Source organism: Procambarus clarkii, chromosome 13 (genome assembly GCF_040958095.1).
Source record: "Procambarus clarkii isolate CNS0578487 chromosome 13, FALCON_Pclarkii_2.0, whole genome shotgun sequence".
NCBI lineage: Eukaryota > Metazoa > Arthropoda > Malacostraca > Decapoda > Cambaridae > Procambarus > Procambarus clarkii.
Window position 1 is genome coordinate 23,801,460 of NC_091162.1, and position 17,502 is coordinate 23,818,961.

The 17,502-nt window shown below is 48.6% G+C and overlaps 1 protein-coding gene across 1 annotated transcript in view; it reads right to left on the reverse strand.

The window, feature by feature from the left end:
* Invadolysin (leishmanolysin-like peptidase, invadolysin) overlaps positions 1-17,502 on the reverse strand; it is a gene marked incomplete in the record, with an annotated part of 420,119 nt that overhangs the window by 14,988 nt on the left and 387,629 nt on the right. The window contains 2 exon segments of the mRNA XM_069323797.1: positions 3,864-3,944; positions 12,284-12,486. Of these exon segments, the coding sequence (XP_069179898.1) occupies positions 3,864-3,944; positions 12,284-12,486 (284 nt within the window).

The following is a 17,502-nucleotide window of genomic DNA, read 5'->3' on the forward strand; positions in this document are numbered from 1 at the left end:
ATCACACCTTGCCACGTACAGATACGTGGCAACAGTACAGTGGCACCTCGACTTACGATTGCCCCTACTTACGATAATTTCGAGTTACGATGTAAATTTCATCGAAAAATGCAACTCGACATCCGATGGTGTCGTCGACTTCAGATATTTGTTGGTACACGTTCGGGTCGACCGAGAGCGTGGTTCCCGGTCATGCGGTTCGACCTGCCTCCGTTTACTACAGCTGCCCGCTTAGTGACAATCGTGCCTATAAGAAATTCCGTGTTTGTGGTGATTTTTTGCATTTTGAACATTACAGTAATTATTATATATCACACCATGAGTCCCAGGAAAGTCAGTGGTAAGGCTCAACATATGAGATCCCATGTAAGAATGACCATAGAGCAGAAACAAGAGATCATTCGTAAATATGAAGATGGTGTGCGAATTGTTGAACTGGCTAGGCAGTACAACAAATCTCAGTCAACGATATCCACCATACTGGCTAAGAAAAAGGACATTATGGGTGCTAAAGTGGCAAAAGGCATTGCCTTAACCTATTCAATGACACTGTGATGCATCATTACAGACAAATGTTAAAACGAAGGAAAAACAAATTTCTCTTGACAAATTTGTAGTTAGACAAACAAGCACTGAACCTCAACCAGGTCCTAGTGGTATTCAGGCAAAACGTAGGAGAAAGAGTACCACAGAGAAAATATCACTGCCTGATGTGATAATGGAAGGGGACTCCCCTTCCAAACAGTAACAACTCTCCTCCTCCCCCTTCATCACCATCTTCTATATGCCATTAACCCTTAAAGTGCGCATCACGTCATATGACGTGTTGGACGTTGTTCCAGTCAACTGCGCATCACGTCATATGATGTGTTGGAGTATTACGCAAGATTTAAACAGCTCGCGGATACATGGGGTTCACCACATCTTCATCAGGGCTTTTGTAAACAGACGCCATTTTTTAAAAAAATCGTGGGCCAAACTCCCGGGTGTTATTGGCCTCAGTACTGAGTGAGCAACCAAGCCTGACGCACGCAGCATGAGCTAACAGCACTGCTGTTCAGCTCGTGACCACAGCATTGCCTAAAAATGCCAAAATATACTTGTTCATGCTATTATGTAGTGATGATATTATTACAGGAGACCCCTGACTGTGATAAAACTGACCAGGGTTCTGATAATAGCAGGATTGTGGTGATATTTAGCGCTGTGCGCCATGGAGGGAGGAGTAATGCTGTGGGAGGGAGGGTGGTGGCGATGTCTTCTGACTGTGTGGCCACCTTTTATTGACTGCACTCAGCATACCAGCTTAGTGGTTCACTATGGTGAACACAAATGTAGATACTTATATATAACGTGTGTATAGAGGGTATAAACAGCAAGAGAAGGTTTGGAGTCGCCATTTTGGTGAGGGCAGTGGCGTCGTCTGCATGATGCCACCGTGCAGACGAAGGTGATGTTTACTGGTTACCACGATGGTCTTTGGGCACCATACCAGTTTATTTGTACAAGTATGGTGAATAAAACAGGTAGATATTTATATATAATGTGTGTATATAGCGTAATAACACCACACAGTATTGTTGGAGGAGAAATATTAGTGCGTCTGGCCTTGAGGGCGGCAGCCATCAGCTGACTGTGTGAGGTCCTACGTCTTTGTGCCTTTACTCACCATACAAGCTTAGATGTACAGTTATGGTGAACAAAACATGTAAATACTTACATATAACATCTGTATATAAGATATATAGCGTAATAACACCACACAGTATTGTTGGAGGAGAAATATTAGTGCGTCTGGCCTTGAGGGTGGGAGCCATCAGCCAACTGTGAGAGGTCCTACGTCTTTGTGCCTTTACTCACCATACAAGCTTAGATGTACAGTTATGGTGAACAAAACATGTAGATACTTATATATAACGTCTGTATATAGTGAATTATAGCAAAAATAGTATTGTGGGAGGAGAATGTGGGTGAGTCAGATGACTGGAGGGAGGGCGGGAGTGGCTGGCTGGTACACCGCGGTCACTCCTCGATACTTTTTGACTCATAATAGCTACTTAGTGGTTCGTTATAGTGAACAAAACATGCAGATACTTATATATAACCTGTGCTTATAGTGTAATAACCGACAAAGTATTTGTTCACTGATTGATGAACATAATTGAATCAACAATATGCACACCATATTTTTGAGTACAGCAATGATTCACTCATTTTATTATATAAATATATCAAACTGCACACTATTGAATAATATTACAGCAAAAAAACTATGAAAAATCAATCAGAGACATTGAAATAATTAGGTAATTATCTCTTTGTGGCAACTCCGGCCTGACACCTGGCGAGCAACAGACCGCCTGGGACGCACGCTGAGTCAGCGCCTATAATTTGCCAGACTTCCCCACCCTATAGCGGGCAATATATGCCACTTACGATTTTTTTATTATTTTTCCCGTGATCAGTGAACACAAATTAACAGGTTAGGAAGAAAAAATAATTTATTTTTTTTTCAAAATGACATGCGCCTGTGGGGATGACAGGATATTAACCCTCAAACCGCTAGGGGCCCAAATGGAATTCACACCCACAAGCGCAACAAAAAAAAAAATCAAAAAAATTCTTTCGTCTTATAGAAGTGTTCATTTTTGTTCCCTGATCACGGAAAATATAACAAAAAAATCGTAGGTGGCATATTTTAGCTGCAATAGGGGTAGGGAAGTGTGGCAAAAAAGGGGCGTTGTCAGAGCCTTCGCCAGACGATGTCTACTCCGCCCAAGCTGTCAGACGACAGTTGCCACAAATATATTATTACCTAATTATTTCAATGTCTCTGATTGATTTTTTCTTAGTTTTTTTGCAGTAATATTATTCCATACAGTGAATTGTGGTATATTTATATTATAAAATGTGTGAACCATCGCTGTACTCAAAATTATGGTGTGCATATTAGTGATTCAATTATTATGTTCATAAAACAATAAACAAATAGTTTTGCTGTTGTTACACTATATACACAGGTTATATGTAAGTATTTGCATGTTTTGTACACCATAACGAACTACTAAGTTGGTCTTGTGAGTCAAAAAGCAACGAGGAGTGATCGCCAAACACCAGCGAGCCACTCACTGCCACTCCCTCCCTCAACACCACCTCACTCACCCTCATTCACCTCCCACAATACTCTTTCTGTATTTATTCACTATACACAGACGTTATATATACGTATATACATGTTTTGTTCACCATAACTGTACATCTAAGCTTGTATGGTGAGTAAAGGCAGAAAGACGTAGCTACTCACACAGTCAGCTGATCGGCGGCCGCCCTCAAGGCCAGACGCACTAATATTTGTCCTCCAACAATATTGTTTGTGGTGTTATTACGCTATATACACACATTATATATAAGTATCTACCTGTTTTATTCACCATACCTGAACAAATAAGCTGGTATGGTGCCCAAAGATCATAGTGGCCATCAGTAAACAACATGCCAAGTCATGCAGACGACGCTCCTCCCTCACCAAAATGGCGGCTCCCAACCTGGGTGCCTAACCCCAGTCGATGGCTGATAAAGAAAACCCCCAACCACAGGGAGGTTTTCTAGGGCCATTGCTTCCTGTGTTTCTCTGAGGAGGCCAGGTTCTGGCTTGTGATCCCTGGTAGGCTGAACTCCATAGACTAATGCACCGGTCTAATGATTCACATATTAGCCCGACAGCTCCAGGGAGCCAAAGGGGCTCTCCACTAAAAATACTATATAATAAACTTCTGGGACAGCCTAAATTTAAATCCATTACTGCTTATAAATTAATTAAATCATCAGCACACAATATGCAATGTAATATTGAACAGCCTTACCTTACAAATCTCCTCACATGGTGGACACACAATAGCACCTTCATGCAGCCATCCATTTTGGAAGATGGAAATATTTATTACCTGCAAAATTAAGACAAGTTATCAGAAATGTATTACTGTTACCGTGAAAACTAATCTAAAACCTTTATAAATGCTGACTATTTCTAGGTTGGCTCTCTCAGCAGCTTCCCTGAGCTTAAGCATGAGTACTACAGAGGCTACCAAATAGTACCAGACCCTAGAGAATTGTACAAGTTTGTTAAGAGTCAGGACCAAACACCTCGCCTTCTAACAGAGGTATGGGCATCAAAAATTGACAAAATAAAAAGGAAACCTGCCCAAATAGTTTTAACCAAGATAAAACAAACCACTGTTCTTAAATAAAATAAAGAAACAAGGTAAATGATGGTTGGCAATAGGAGAACAAACCTAGTCACAACTCGCCCAAATGTCATTAGATGGTAATACGGGTCAGCCTGCGTTAGTATGCTTGGTATCATCCAACATGCCTCTTCCCTGTCAGGTGTATTATGCCGGCATTGCTTCTACACCTGAAACTGTTGCCAAATGTTTATGGCCTGGGCAGCTAGTGTCCATGCATCTGGGAAGTTTGTTTAGTTCATTCCTCTATTGGTTGTGTTGTGAGGTTACCCCCTGCCAATTTTTTACTATTGCTCTTAACTTTCCAGGATGCTATTTGCTATGTCTGGGGGTGCCGTTTAGTGGTTCCCTGTAGCTATCTCACTGAGATAGCTACATATTACAAAGTCACATCACTCATGGGAGTTCTGTTTGGCCTACTGGAGAAAACAGCCAAAACCTGGTCTGCTCACAGAAGTGCACAGAGCAAATGACATGCTGCAATTTCACCGAGAAATTATCCAGAAAATCAGTGAAGTTTTACAGATAAGTGCTAGGTTCACAAGACTCGAAACCTTGAACCTGCTAAACAACTCCCCAAATACTTTTAATGAAAAAAATCACTACTGAATGTAATGAATTGCTTTTTTCTGGGTGAGCTTTGGTGGCTCCCTGAAGTTATCTCGCTGAGATGTCTCCAAACTACTAGGTCACATCTGTCATTGAGTTCTGGTATGATTACCGGGAACCAGAGCCAGAACTTGGTCCCCTCTCCTCAGAGGTGCAGAGAGCAGGTGACACTCCACCAGCTCACCAGAAAAGCATCCAGAAAGTCAGTGAGCCAATACAGACCACTGCTGGCTTCAAAGAGACTGAAGCCAAATTCAAAAGTCCAAAACTGCCAAATGAATTCCCCCAACAAAGAAAAGAAACAATCTAATCTCTTGAAACAAGTACCCCTCCCACTAGTTTGTGGAGGGGATTGGGGCTGGGGTTCTCACTGTCAACTGGCAGAGCCATCAGTCCACCAAACCAGTTCTGTTGCTGATACAGACATTTAGTTGTCCTCTACAGGGTACATGGATCGTCCACAAACTGTGCAAGCCCTGCTGTGTCTAAGCTAAATGGTGGCCATTCTTGGACCCTTTCCACATTTTTAGTTAGCTTCATGAGGGTGTTTGTCAGTTTTTGTTGTGAGGAACTAGCTCATAGGGCACTTGAAGCTGACCTGTGCTCGGGGCTACTTTCCCCGAGGGCTCCCGAGGGCTTCCCCTGCACTGACAGTTCTCTTCTCTGGTGTGTTCGGGAGTTCACTTTTTTGAGACCAGACCACTGGGAGCGAGGAGCCTTTCCTTGGGTGAATCAGGAAGTTTTTTGCCCATCTCTGTAATTACCCAAGTGTAGCTACATGATGAAAGCTACACTTGTGGTGTCCCATCTTCCCAGCACACTGTCATATAATACTTTGAAACTACTGACAGTTTTGGCCTCCACCACCTTCTCACTTGTTCCAACCGGCTAGTTGCAAAAGTGAATTTTCAAATATTTTTTTGGGCAGCTTTGTTTTGTTACCTTAAATCTATGACATCTTGTTCTTGAAGTTCCAGATCTTAAGAATTCTATCGATTTTGCCAATTCCCATTACTATTTTGTATATAGTGATCATATCTCCTTTTTCTTCTACCTTCTAGTTTTGTCATATTTAATACTTCTAACCTCTCCTCGTAGCTCTTGTCTTTCAGTTCTAGAAGCCACTTAGTTGCATGTCTTTGTACCTTTTCCAGTTTGTTGATGTGCTTCTGAAGATATGGGCACTATACAACTGCTGCATATTTCAGCTTTGGTCTCACAAAGGTCATGAACAATTTCTTTAGTATTTTGCCATCCATGCATTTAAAAGCAATTCTGAGATTGGAAAGTATAGCATAGGCTCCTCACACAATGTTCTTTATGTGCTCCTCGGTAACAATTTTCTATCTAGATTCATTCCTAAATCTCATTCTTTATCAGATTTTTTGTTTGCTTTTTCACATAATTTGTAGGTTGTTTGTGACCTATTTTCTATTCCACACTCCCTAACATGGCATTTATTCACATTAAATTTCACTTCCCAAGTGGTGCTCCATATACTTGTTTTGTCCAGGTCTTCTTGAAGAGCATGACAATCATCTAAGTTTCTTAAGTTTCTTGTCTTCTCTAGTATCTTAGCATCATCAACAAATGCGTTCATGTAATTCTGTATTCCTTCTGGTAGATCGTTCGTGTTGACAATGAACATTACTGGTGCAATAATTGAATCTTGTGGTACTCCACTAGTGACATTTCTCCAAACTGATACATTGCCTCTGGTTACTGCCCTCCTTTTTTTTTTGTCAAAATCGTTCATCATTGTTAGAAGCCTCCCTGTCACTCCTTCAGTATGTTCCACTTTCTAGAACACCCTCTTATGTGGGACTATCAAAAGCCTTCCTTCATTTTTTTTTTCAACCAAATAAATGCAGTCAACCCAGACATCTCTCACCTGTAAAATCTCTGTGCTCTTTCATAGAAACAAAGTAGATTTGTTATACAGGCTCTTCCCGATTGAAAACCGTACAGTTATTATATTATTTCTCTCCAGGTGTTCTACCTATCTGGTTTTAATTATTTTTCCAATACTGTACAGGGTATTTTAACTACTACACTTGACAATAATACAGGTCTAAAATTAAGAAGGTTGCCACTTTTTTTGCGATGGTGCTTGGATGGTGTCCAGGGACACCATCCAAGCACCCGGTGCCAACAGGAGCCGAACCTGGGACAGCGTAGTCATCCGAAAGGAGGGGCAATGAACCCAGGAGTTCAGACGGGACAAGTCCAAAATGAACTGCAGGTTCGCGCAGTCCCGTTTCGGGACTGGAAACAGATGGGAAACCTATCTGAGGGATGACGTCGTTTCAACCACGCCCAAGCGAACCCACTTCAAGATGACCTGACAGAGCGCAGGGGAAGAAGCCTGCCCTGCCAGCCCCGAACCTCCCGCAGGGGGAGGAGCCACCCAACGCCACCGGAGGCTGTGCGAAACCCGAAATGCCCACAAATCGTGGGACCAGGCATGAGCGAACAGCGCAAGCCTTCACCCCATTGCCCCATCAATGGGGCGAACCGCGAAAGGGCTGGCGCCCCTTACGAGACCCAGAACCTCTCACAGAGCAAACACCGCGCCGACCAGATGAAGGCGGGCCCGAAGGAGGAGCCGAACTCGAACCTGACACCAGTGGCCTACCACGGCGAGAACCCCCGCAAGCCTTGGCACGACTCTTCCAGGAAGGCCCACCATGGGACCCCCAGAGAACCAAGAAGTCCGACATAGGACGGCAAGAAGCCGAAGCAGCCTGAATATACTGCGCACCGGCTGAAGCCTCAAACAAGAGGGCAAAAAGGGGAAGACATCCTAAGAGCCAAGGCCCAAGCAGATTCCACGGAGGAGGCAAGCACCGTCTGCTGTCACGCGAGCCAGGAGGCATAAAACAGAGCCACTGCATCCCGCAAGATTGGCGCGAAAAGCTTCAGCAAGGCAGCCGACGAGCGAGCCGCCGAGGCCAAGACGCCAGACCCAGCAACAGCCCCAAGCGCCCCAACATTCTCCGTGAGCCATTCAGAAGACAGCGGCAGGAGGGAAAAGAAGCACAAGGCCACAACCAAAAGGCCCCGAGCGTGCAAGTCCTCCACCACCTGCGCCGCCGAAAGGAAGGGAACCTGCCCATGGAGCTGAATGACACCAACATCCCGGAAAAGGGCAGGAGCAAACAAGCACTCATTGAGGTGCTCAAGGTCGCCCCTCAGGAAAACTTGAAGCACCGTCGAAGCCTCCCACCACTCAAGCGTGCGGGAACGACAGAAGGAGTGCCAAGTCTCCAAGGCAAAGACAGGACAGTCCGCCAGCCAGGACGACTCCAGAACCTCATAACAGAGCCAGAAAGGGAGCGAAGTCCCAAACTTGAAAGCCGAGGGATCCATTGCTGAGGCATAATCTGGGTCACTTAGGAGGTTTGCCGCAAGAGCTGCCTGCACCGCAGCAGGTTGGATGCCATAAGCCGAAAACCTCCGAAAAGACGGAACCGAAGCGCCCGGGGGAACACGGAATCGAAGCAGGGGAGAGGCAGACACCAAATCCATCTCATATGCAGAGGGGGGGGGGGGGGAGAAAACCCCACTCCTAGTAACAATAAGCCCCGCTCATAGGGTAGAAAAACCCAGGCGGGGTCCAACGGGGCCAAGGCCCCCAAGTCAGCCCCTCCCCAGCCCCAAGGTCCTTTTCCGCAGGACCCGAGGCCGAGTCCTCCCCCCAAGCACCAAACCCCCACTAGACAAGGCCGGTGCAGCCGTAGAAGCCGGATAGAATGAAGCCCACTGGTCAGACCCAGAGGCTTCAGCTGTGGGAGGAGACTCTAATGCCTCCGTCGCCACACCGGAAGCGGCATCCCTCGAGGCTGCCCGAGTCTCAAGACCAACTAACCCCTGCCCCGACTCTGAAACCCTCAGACGTTTCGGGGCTGGAAGCAGGGGAGAGGGACCAGAATGAACAACAGAAGGGGAAGGACTAGGTGTGGACTGAACCAGGGTCGAAGCGATCCCCACCCCCAAGTCCGGGTCCCTATAAGCAAAACGGGGCAGCCGCAGGGCATCTGGGTGAGCAACCAACCAAGCGCATTGCAACAACCGAAAACTAGAATGCAACGCCTGTGCAGCCTGTACCCGAAGATGATCATCCATATATTGGGTAAATTGAGTCACCAGCAAGCAACAATACTCACAGGACTCAGGGTCGAAAGTGTCACCGCCCCAACAGGCTGCGTGATGAAGGCAAAAACAGTGAGGGTCGCCCTAAGACAAGGGGACCGAACAACCCTCAAACTCATACGAAGCGAGGGGGGGACCCAGGGGTCACCTCCATCGGACCCACGCATCCCCTAGGGGATTCCCAGGTCCTGAGAGTTTACTTGAAGAGGACTTGTGCTCAGGTAAACCCAGGTAGGGTACTGCTAACCGGCACCCAAAACTACCAAACTGTTTAAAGCTGAACCCCAGGAACGTGTACACTCACAGGGACCAAGAAGGGGGCACCACCAAGTATCAGGGTGAGGCCAAACACCAGTGGCAAATAGGGCAGAACCTGCCACCAATGTAAAAAGAAAAAGAAAAACAAAACCCCGCAAGAGGACAACATACCCCAAGTAACAGAGCCGGCCGCTGTGATAGGTGACAACTAGCACCTTACCCCTTGACAACTAGACAACCCCTTACCAGTGCGAAAACTGCCTCTTACCCTAAGGCAAACTAGGGAGACAAAACCCCCAAGTACCCAAAGGGCGGCTGAGAAACCGAGCAGTAAAACGGACACACAGAGGCAGACCCCGAGGAACTTGTGGAAGGTAACCCCAAACTCCTGGGGCAGTACTTACAGGGCACCTAGGGAAAGGAACCCTAGGCGCATGCAGCCCGAGTACTGTACTGAGGAATAACTCCTGGCTCTCGCACCCCTGGAGTACAGCAGCCACACACAAGGCACAGCGCCGCAAAAATACTGGAGCCAGAGCACACAACCGAGCCAATAGCATCAGCCTAGCTGATGCTATTGGCTAACATTAGCATATCAGCCTAGTAAGCATACCAACATTAGCATATCAGCCTAGTAATCTCCGGGGAGCCGTAGGGGCTCCTCCCCAGAAAAGTGATAAAAGGACCGCCAGGAGACTTCATACTGTCGGCGAGACGAAACATGCAGGTGGGCACCAGCAATGAAGCCACCTGATCACCATACAAGTGGTGATAATCCTGGGTCAGAAGACCAGATGCGAAGATTGGAGGGGATCGAATCAGCCACGTATCAGACTGGACCGATCTGCTGAAAGAGGCGGAGCTGCAGAAAGTCCTCGGATTCGGACACTGAGCAAGCAGCGCCTAAAACCATGGCTGGGCTGGTCTCCAAGAGGCCAACAGGACAACTCTCCCGGGTAAGTCTCCACTCATGCCAGGACATGAAGCAACAGCTGAACCTGCAGGAAGAGGTACAGGGAACTTCAACTCAACTAGTCCTGCCGAACAGCATCGACCCTGACGGCCTCGCCGTCGGAAAAGGGTGCCACAGATACCAGGAAATGCCACGACCACTCCGGCTTGAAGAGGTCCACCTCCGGGTGCCTGTACATCCGGCAGAGCTAACCAAACGAGTTAGCGTTGACCGACCATTCCGTGGAAAGGGAAATGAAGCAGGACAGGCTATCCACTAGGACATTGGACATCCCTTGGATGTGAACCGCCAGAAGAGTCAAATCCTGAAAACTCAGCAGATGAGTCATCTGAAGCGAACAAGGACTTCATCAAACACCCCCTCGTTTCAGGCAATGAATCATTGGGGCGCAGTCCGAATGGAGCCGGATCATCGATCCGCGAGCAACATGAACCCTCTGAAGTGACAGCCACACTGCCGCGAAATCCAGCACCGTCCTGTGAGCCTGACGAAAGGATGGACCCCATCGACCCTTGCTTGCCTGGTGACCACTGGTCACAAAACCCCAGCCAAGAGACAATGCATCAGTGTACACATCGAGCGAGGGCTCGGCTAGGTGCCATGACACTGAATCCCCCAAAAAACAAAAAGAAAGCCTGCGAAGCAGCAGCCAACACAAGGGGCCCCCCAAGAGGCCAAACTCAACAATTGCAAGAGCAGCAGAAGGGACATACCCGAAGGAACCAGAACAGCCGCCGAAGCCAGAACCAACCTGGCGGGTAAACCAGCACGGTGAAGGGCAGACTCCCACACAGCTGCTTGAGCAACCAACGAGTGTCCAGGAACCCCCAAGAAATAGCCGAAAGCAGGACTGCAACTGCAGCAACGACGCCAAAGGGAGAGATAAGGAAACAGTCCGAGAGTACAAGACAAGAGTAGAACACAAGACCCAGCCAAGTCCAAACCCGAGAGGGAACCAGATGGGACTTCCTCCAGTTCACCAGGAACCCGAACCTGGTGAGCTGGGAAAGAACCAAACTCCTGGCGAGCAGACACGCAGACTGGCTGGGAGCCCACACCAACCAGTCATCGAGGTAAGCCAGTACCCGAACCCCTTGCAGACGCAAGCGGGTTAACACAACCTGGTTGACCCTCATCTTCACCCACCTGACTGCACCCTGCTCCTCATCCCTCATCTTCACCCACCTGACTGCACCCTGCTCCTCATCCCTCATCTTCACCCACCTGACTGCACACCCCCCTCATCCCTCATCTTCACCCACCTGACTGCACCCCCCCCCTCATCCCTCATCTTCACCCACCTGACTGCACCCCGCCCCTCATCCCTCATCTTCACCCACCTGACTGCACCCTGCTCCTCATCCCTCATCTTCACCCACCTGACTGCACCCCTCCCCTCATCCCTCATCTTCACCCACCTGACTGCACCCCGCCCCTCATCCCTCATCTTCACCCACCTGACTGCACCCCGCCCCTCATCCCTCATCTTCACCCACCTGACTGCACCCCGCCCCTCATCCCTCATCTTCACCCACCTGACTGCACCCTGCCCCTCATCCCTCATCTTCACCCACCTGACTACACCCTGCCCCTCATCTTCACCCACCTGCCTACACAATGCCTATCTCATTACATGTATTACTTCTATGTAATTGTTTATCTGATAAAACTCTCAAAGGCAAAGCCCAGGCTCATTTTGGTGCTTCCGTTCATCCTTGTCAGCACTGTCCTTTGCTGAAAGAACTATTATATTGAATACTGTATTTCTACTCTTATCATAGTTACCTCTAGAGATACACAATCTAAATTAAAGTAGTGTCTTTCATCAGTATCACTTTACAAAACTAATTTGCTACATTGTCTTTAATCACTCATATATATTAGCTTACTTCTCATTCAGTATTTAGCATTACCTTAAAAATACTAATTGAACTCAATTCAATTATTTTATGAATTATCCCTGAAACACTGCATATAATTATTGATGTTATAAAATACATGTAAACAAGATAAGCACACAACACACTTGAAGAAAATTCATTCTTACCTGATTAGCATGATAGCAGGTATATGTATGATTTGCAACAATAATGTGCAGTCTGCCATCAACACACATATAATGGTAACAGCCTGAACCCCAGTGCTGCCACTGCCGAAGATGGTAACATGTGCGTTCGGTCCATTCTCGCTGCTGATTAAAGCATTTGCTTTCTTCTGTGTATGATTCAAGTGCAAAGTTCTTTTCTAGATCTGTTTGACAAAAATTAAAGATTAAAAATTATAAAAATGCAATATAACAAACCAAACTGTTTAGACTGAATTCTGTCTTTAGACCCCTTGCACTGATATTACATGCCCACTTGTTATTTTCTGTAGGGGCCAAACAATGGCCCCCCCTGTGGCATCCCATGTTTTTATATCTCCACACACGCGCACACACACCAACCCTAGAGGCCCAAAATAACTTACAGGAGATTAGAACCAGAACCTGGTCCCCTCACACAGGCTCAGGGAGCAAGGAACTGATATGGTTACCCTGCTCTCCATATATATCCAAGGAAATATCCAGAAACAAAGCAAAGAAAAACAGACAACTGTAAAGTTCAGAGAACAGAAACAGAGGCAAATGACTCCACAAGTGATTCACCTGCTTGCTTGATACCTGCTTTCTTGATGGGGTTCTGGGAGTTCTTCTACTCCCCAAGCCCGGCCCGAGGCCAGGCTTGACTTGCGAGAGTTTGGTCCACCAGGCTGTTGCTTGGAGCGGCCCGCAGGCCCGCAGGCCCACCACAGCCCGGTTGGTCTGGCACTCCTTGGAGGAATAAATCTAGTTTCCTCTTGAAGATGTCCACGGTTGTTCTGGCAATATTTCTTATGCTCGCTGGGAGGGCAAAAACCAAAAGCGCCCACTAACTGTGGGACCATGCAAGAGTCAGCAGAGCAAGCTGCTCCCCCAGCGCCCCGTCAACAGAGAAGGGAACACAGCCCCTTCCAAAAGAAAAAGTATACATACACATATACATATATATATTGTCACGTGGGGGTGGGTGGTCCGGGGCTCTGCTAACACTCGGCTGCTAGGGGCTCAAAGGCCCAAATACTCAGCCCCTCCGACTCCCTGGATTCACCGGAGTCTCCTTGGTCACACAAGAGAGGACCAACAATGCCCACCTCCGCAGGTCTTTGCTTCCACCACAAAGGGGTGCCACTGATTCACCCCGGAAGCCCTTCAGTCAAACACGGGGAAACTGCTGTTAACAGTTCCGGCCTAGACCCGTGGGGGAGTGAAGGAAGACTCAGGCTTACCTATAACCATGACCTCCCTGAGTCTTGCCTGCCAGACAAAAAAGGTTGCAGGAACTCCTTTCCCGCCTGTCTTCTCTATCTTCCTCTTAGCAAGGTCGCCAGCTGGGTTATTATATCTGCGCCCCAGCAACGCAGTTCAGTGGGTATATTATATATTGTTTGTAGCCAGAAATGTATGCTCACAGAGAAATATAAATGGAGGCACACTCAAACACAGTGATAAAATGTGTGGATTTACTGATGCAAATTACATGAACACACACACACAATCACAAGTAATACATGAATACGGAAATATGGATAACGAGTCTGGAGATCGTCAGCCTCTTCTTCCACGACCTCCAACCCTCCTTCAACTGGGCAGAAAGACAGGAGTCTCACACTCTCACAGGAGGGCCTCTTCACCACGTCGGCGCCTCTTCTTCACTGTCCTGCCATCCATACACACTGTCCTCTCTGACAGTCCTGGACTCAAGCTGCCTTGCAGCCTATTCTACTATTAAAGTAATAAAGTCTTGCTGCCACATACACAAGTAAATATTGTGGCCTAACTAGCCTACTCATACAAGGGGTAATGGGAGGGAAAATGATCTACCTTACATTCCTGGCTCACGACGCCTGTCCCTCGATGGTGTGAGGTTCCCACGCTTCCTTGGGTCGATCCTTGACGATCCAGGACGTTCCACAGGTCCTCAGGTGTCGTGGAGCCTTCGCGTCGTCGCCGTTCCAATCCCTGAGATTCAGCTGCCCCAATCCTGATTCATCGATGGGCGCTGAGCTAATCACTATTTTCCCCACACTCGCCTCTCCCACAAGGCGTTGCTCCTTGTCCTAGGCACGGTGTCGTCCTTCCAAGATTCTCAGTGGATGTGACCCCAGTCACAGCTAGGCCTGCCCGCCCACCTTCCAGACCTCAACGCCGACTATTTTCCAAGTTTGGCACTTCTCTGCTCACTGAACTTGGTTCCTCTTTTGCTTCCCAGAAGCGCAGGGTCTCCAATAACTATGATGGGCTGCGATGGCCAGCTCAATCCACTGAACAAGGCTTGCAGAGCCTCCAATCCTTGAGAGCAGACCGAGGCGCCTCCTGTCGCTTCCAAGGTCAGAACAACTCTGACGTTGGCGCCGCCCGGGGCACTCGGTGACGTCATGGCGGGCCCTGATTTGTCGCCCGCGACCTACGTCGGCCAATCCGCGATCGGCTTGTGTCCCTTCCAAAAGGTCATATCTGCCGTTGGGGATACTGTTTCATTTTATAACAGGGCGCCAATTTTCCTTTATTTACAACTTATAATATAATTTCCTTCCCTTAACTGGCAGCCGGTTTGGTCGCCACATATATCATTAGACTCCCTGAACCTCAGAGAATCAGTAGGGAGAGCTGATATGACTCTTTAAGCCGGCAAACGAAAGAAATAGGAGAGGGCACCGTAACATACCCCTCCCCTTAAAATAGGAGTCATATCGGAAGAGCAGCACTCAAGAGGGCAATCTATACTCTTGCTCCCTCCGTTCCTGAAGTGTCACTCCTCCAGTTGGTGACGTGGCTCGTACCACCTTGCCAGTCACTTGCCTCATTGTATCTCCACCTCGCATAGTACCGGGTGTGATGGGTGTTCCCTGAACACCTACAAGAAATCCCCTCTCCGTGGCTACGAGTGTACTCCCACGGCTCGTTACCACTGTAAGATTCAGTGCATGCAGCGCCTCCACCGCGTCGTGCACTCCGAGATAGTCTTGCATTTCCACTGCGTCCTACAGGTACTCCATGTTTCCTCTCATGATCTCCTCTTCGCCAATCTTCTCTCTTCTCGGTTCCTCTTCTCCCGTAGGTGCGTTGTCTCCTCACAGTGGCACTTGTAACCTGTACTCCATCCAGCAGCTTCCTCTCTTCCACACTAGGCTTTTGCGATGGCCCAATGCCCCTCTGGTTAGGCTGGCGCCTACCCTGGGTGTACCTATTCCCTGCTTTCTTCGTATTGCCTTTCCTATACCACTCGCTCCTTCGTTCCCGACGAACATCTTCACTCCTCCATGAGATTCTCTTCCCTGCAGACGTCTTCTTCGGTTCGTGGTTGGGCTCATCCACCTCCCTGTGGCTCACCTCACCACAGTGGTTCATCTTGCACCTACCACTATTCATCTGGCCGGCATAGGGTGCCTTGCGTCGTGGCTCCTCCACTCTGCCCCTCACTGCCGTTCGCTCATCCACTGAGCTTACTTTATTCACGTTTCTGTATGGAGGGAGTGCGGTCTGCAGCCTCTTCACCGCCCCAGGCGTTTGTACAGCTGCTCCTCGCCACTCCTCCACACGCATCATCAGGCTTAGTCGGAGGTCCCCGTCGGGGTTTTCCACAACCTCCGACGACCTCTCTGTACTCTCGCCCTCGTTGTCGTCGTCTCTGGCGACGTTTCCCCTGGCGAAGTCGGCTTCCTCACTATTATCTGGAACGGCCGATACCTCACCTGGCAGGGTTGTACCACTGCTTGCAACATAGGCACTCCTGGCCCAATCGGGTTGTATCCTGCCTCCTCCGAGGTCATTACCCAGCACCATCTGTACATGCTCTAGGGGTAACTTAGGGGCTACAGCTACTATAGCATTCTCGACTCCGCAGTCGGCAATCAGCTGTACTTCGTGAAGTGGCAACCTGTATTCCTCCCCCACACTGCGTATCCTCACCACTCCCACAGGTGAATCATTAAATTCCTTGGGGAGAATACTCCTGGTTACCATACTTATGTCAGCACCCGTATCTCGAAGCACGGCAACCTCCACTGGGTCTGACTTTCCAAACTTCACGTTGGCCCCGAAAACGAAGGGATGTTCACCCAACTTCATTTCCCAACCATTCACGTTGGGTCCACTATAATATGGGGTGTGAACAAACACTCTCTCCTCTTCCAACATTAATCCTACATTCCTTTGGTGCTCCTCACACTCGCGGGCATAATGTCCTCTCACGCCACAGTTGTAGCATCGGCTGCCTCCCCTGGGCGGCCACTCGCCAGTCACTCTGGCGGTACCACTTGCAGACGTTCCCTGGGTCCTCCTTCGACTCCCTGTCGTCGTGTCCGGGACTGCAGCACTCGCTCCCGAGTTAGGTCCACTGCTCACAGCTTGGGGCTTCCTCCCCGCGTCTCTTGAGCTCTTGAACCACGTTACTTCATCGGGCACACTACTCTTGGGAGAGTCCCCACCCGTCCTCGCTCCTCCTGAACTCCTAAGGTTCCCTCCCGACCTGGGGTAAGGCGAGTGTCTGGGCGGCCCCTCCCTCCTGATATGTAGTGCCTCCTCCAGCATGTCGGCTCGATCCGCTGCAGCCTTCAGGTCCTTAATACCTGCTTCTCTCAACCTTACTTGCAACTCAGGATGGAGCACTGACATAAACTTCATCACTATCAGTCGTTTGATATCATCCACCGACTCCGCTTCCTCCGCCTTCAACCATCGTAGGAATTTCCGTTCCATATCCCTGGCGGTCTCGGCGTAAGTCTTTCCCGACGCTCTTGTACACTCTCTGAACCGCTTCCGGTACATCTCCGGAGTCAGCCGGAATGAGTGGAGAACCACATTCTTAATCGCGTCATAACTAGTACACTCCTCTAGGTCCAGCATGTTATAGGCTTCCCGGGCCTCACCAGTCAATCTGCCCTGGACCAGAGCAGCCCAATCATCTTCCGGCCACTCCTTCAGAGTCGCTATCCGTTCAAAGTGTTCGAAGAACGCCTCAGCTTCTTGTGGTTCGAACGTAGGTAAGTCACGTTCCCTTACCTTGAGGTCATCCCGCTGTGCAGGTAGTGAGGGCAGACCACGTTCAACGCGACGCAATTCGACTTCTTTCTTTGCCTTTATCTCCTCCAGTCGCAGTTGTCTCTCCTTCTTCTCGCTGCAGCCGAGCTTCTCGCTCCTCTCGCTGCATTTGCGCTTCTCTCTCCTCTCGCTGCATTTGCGCTTCT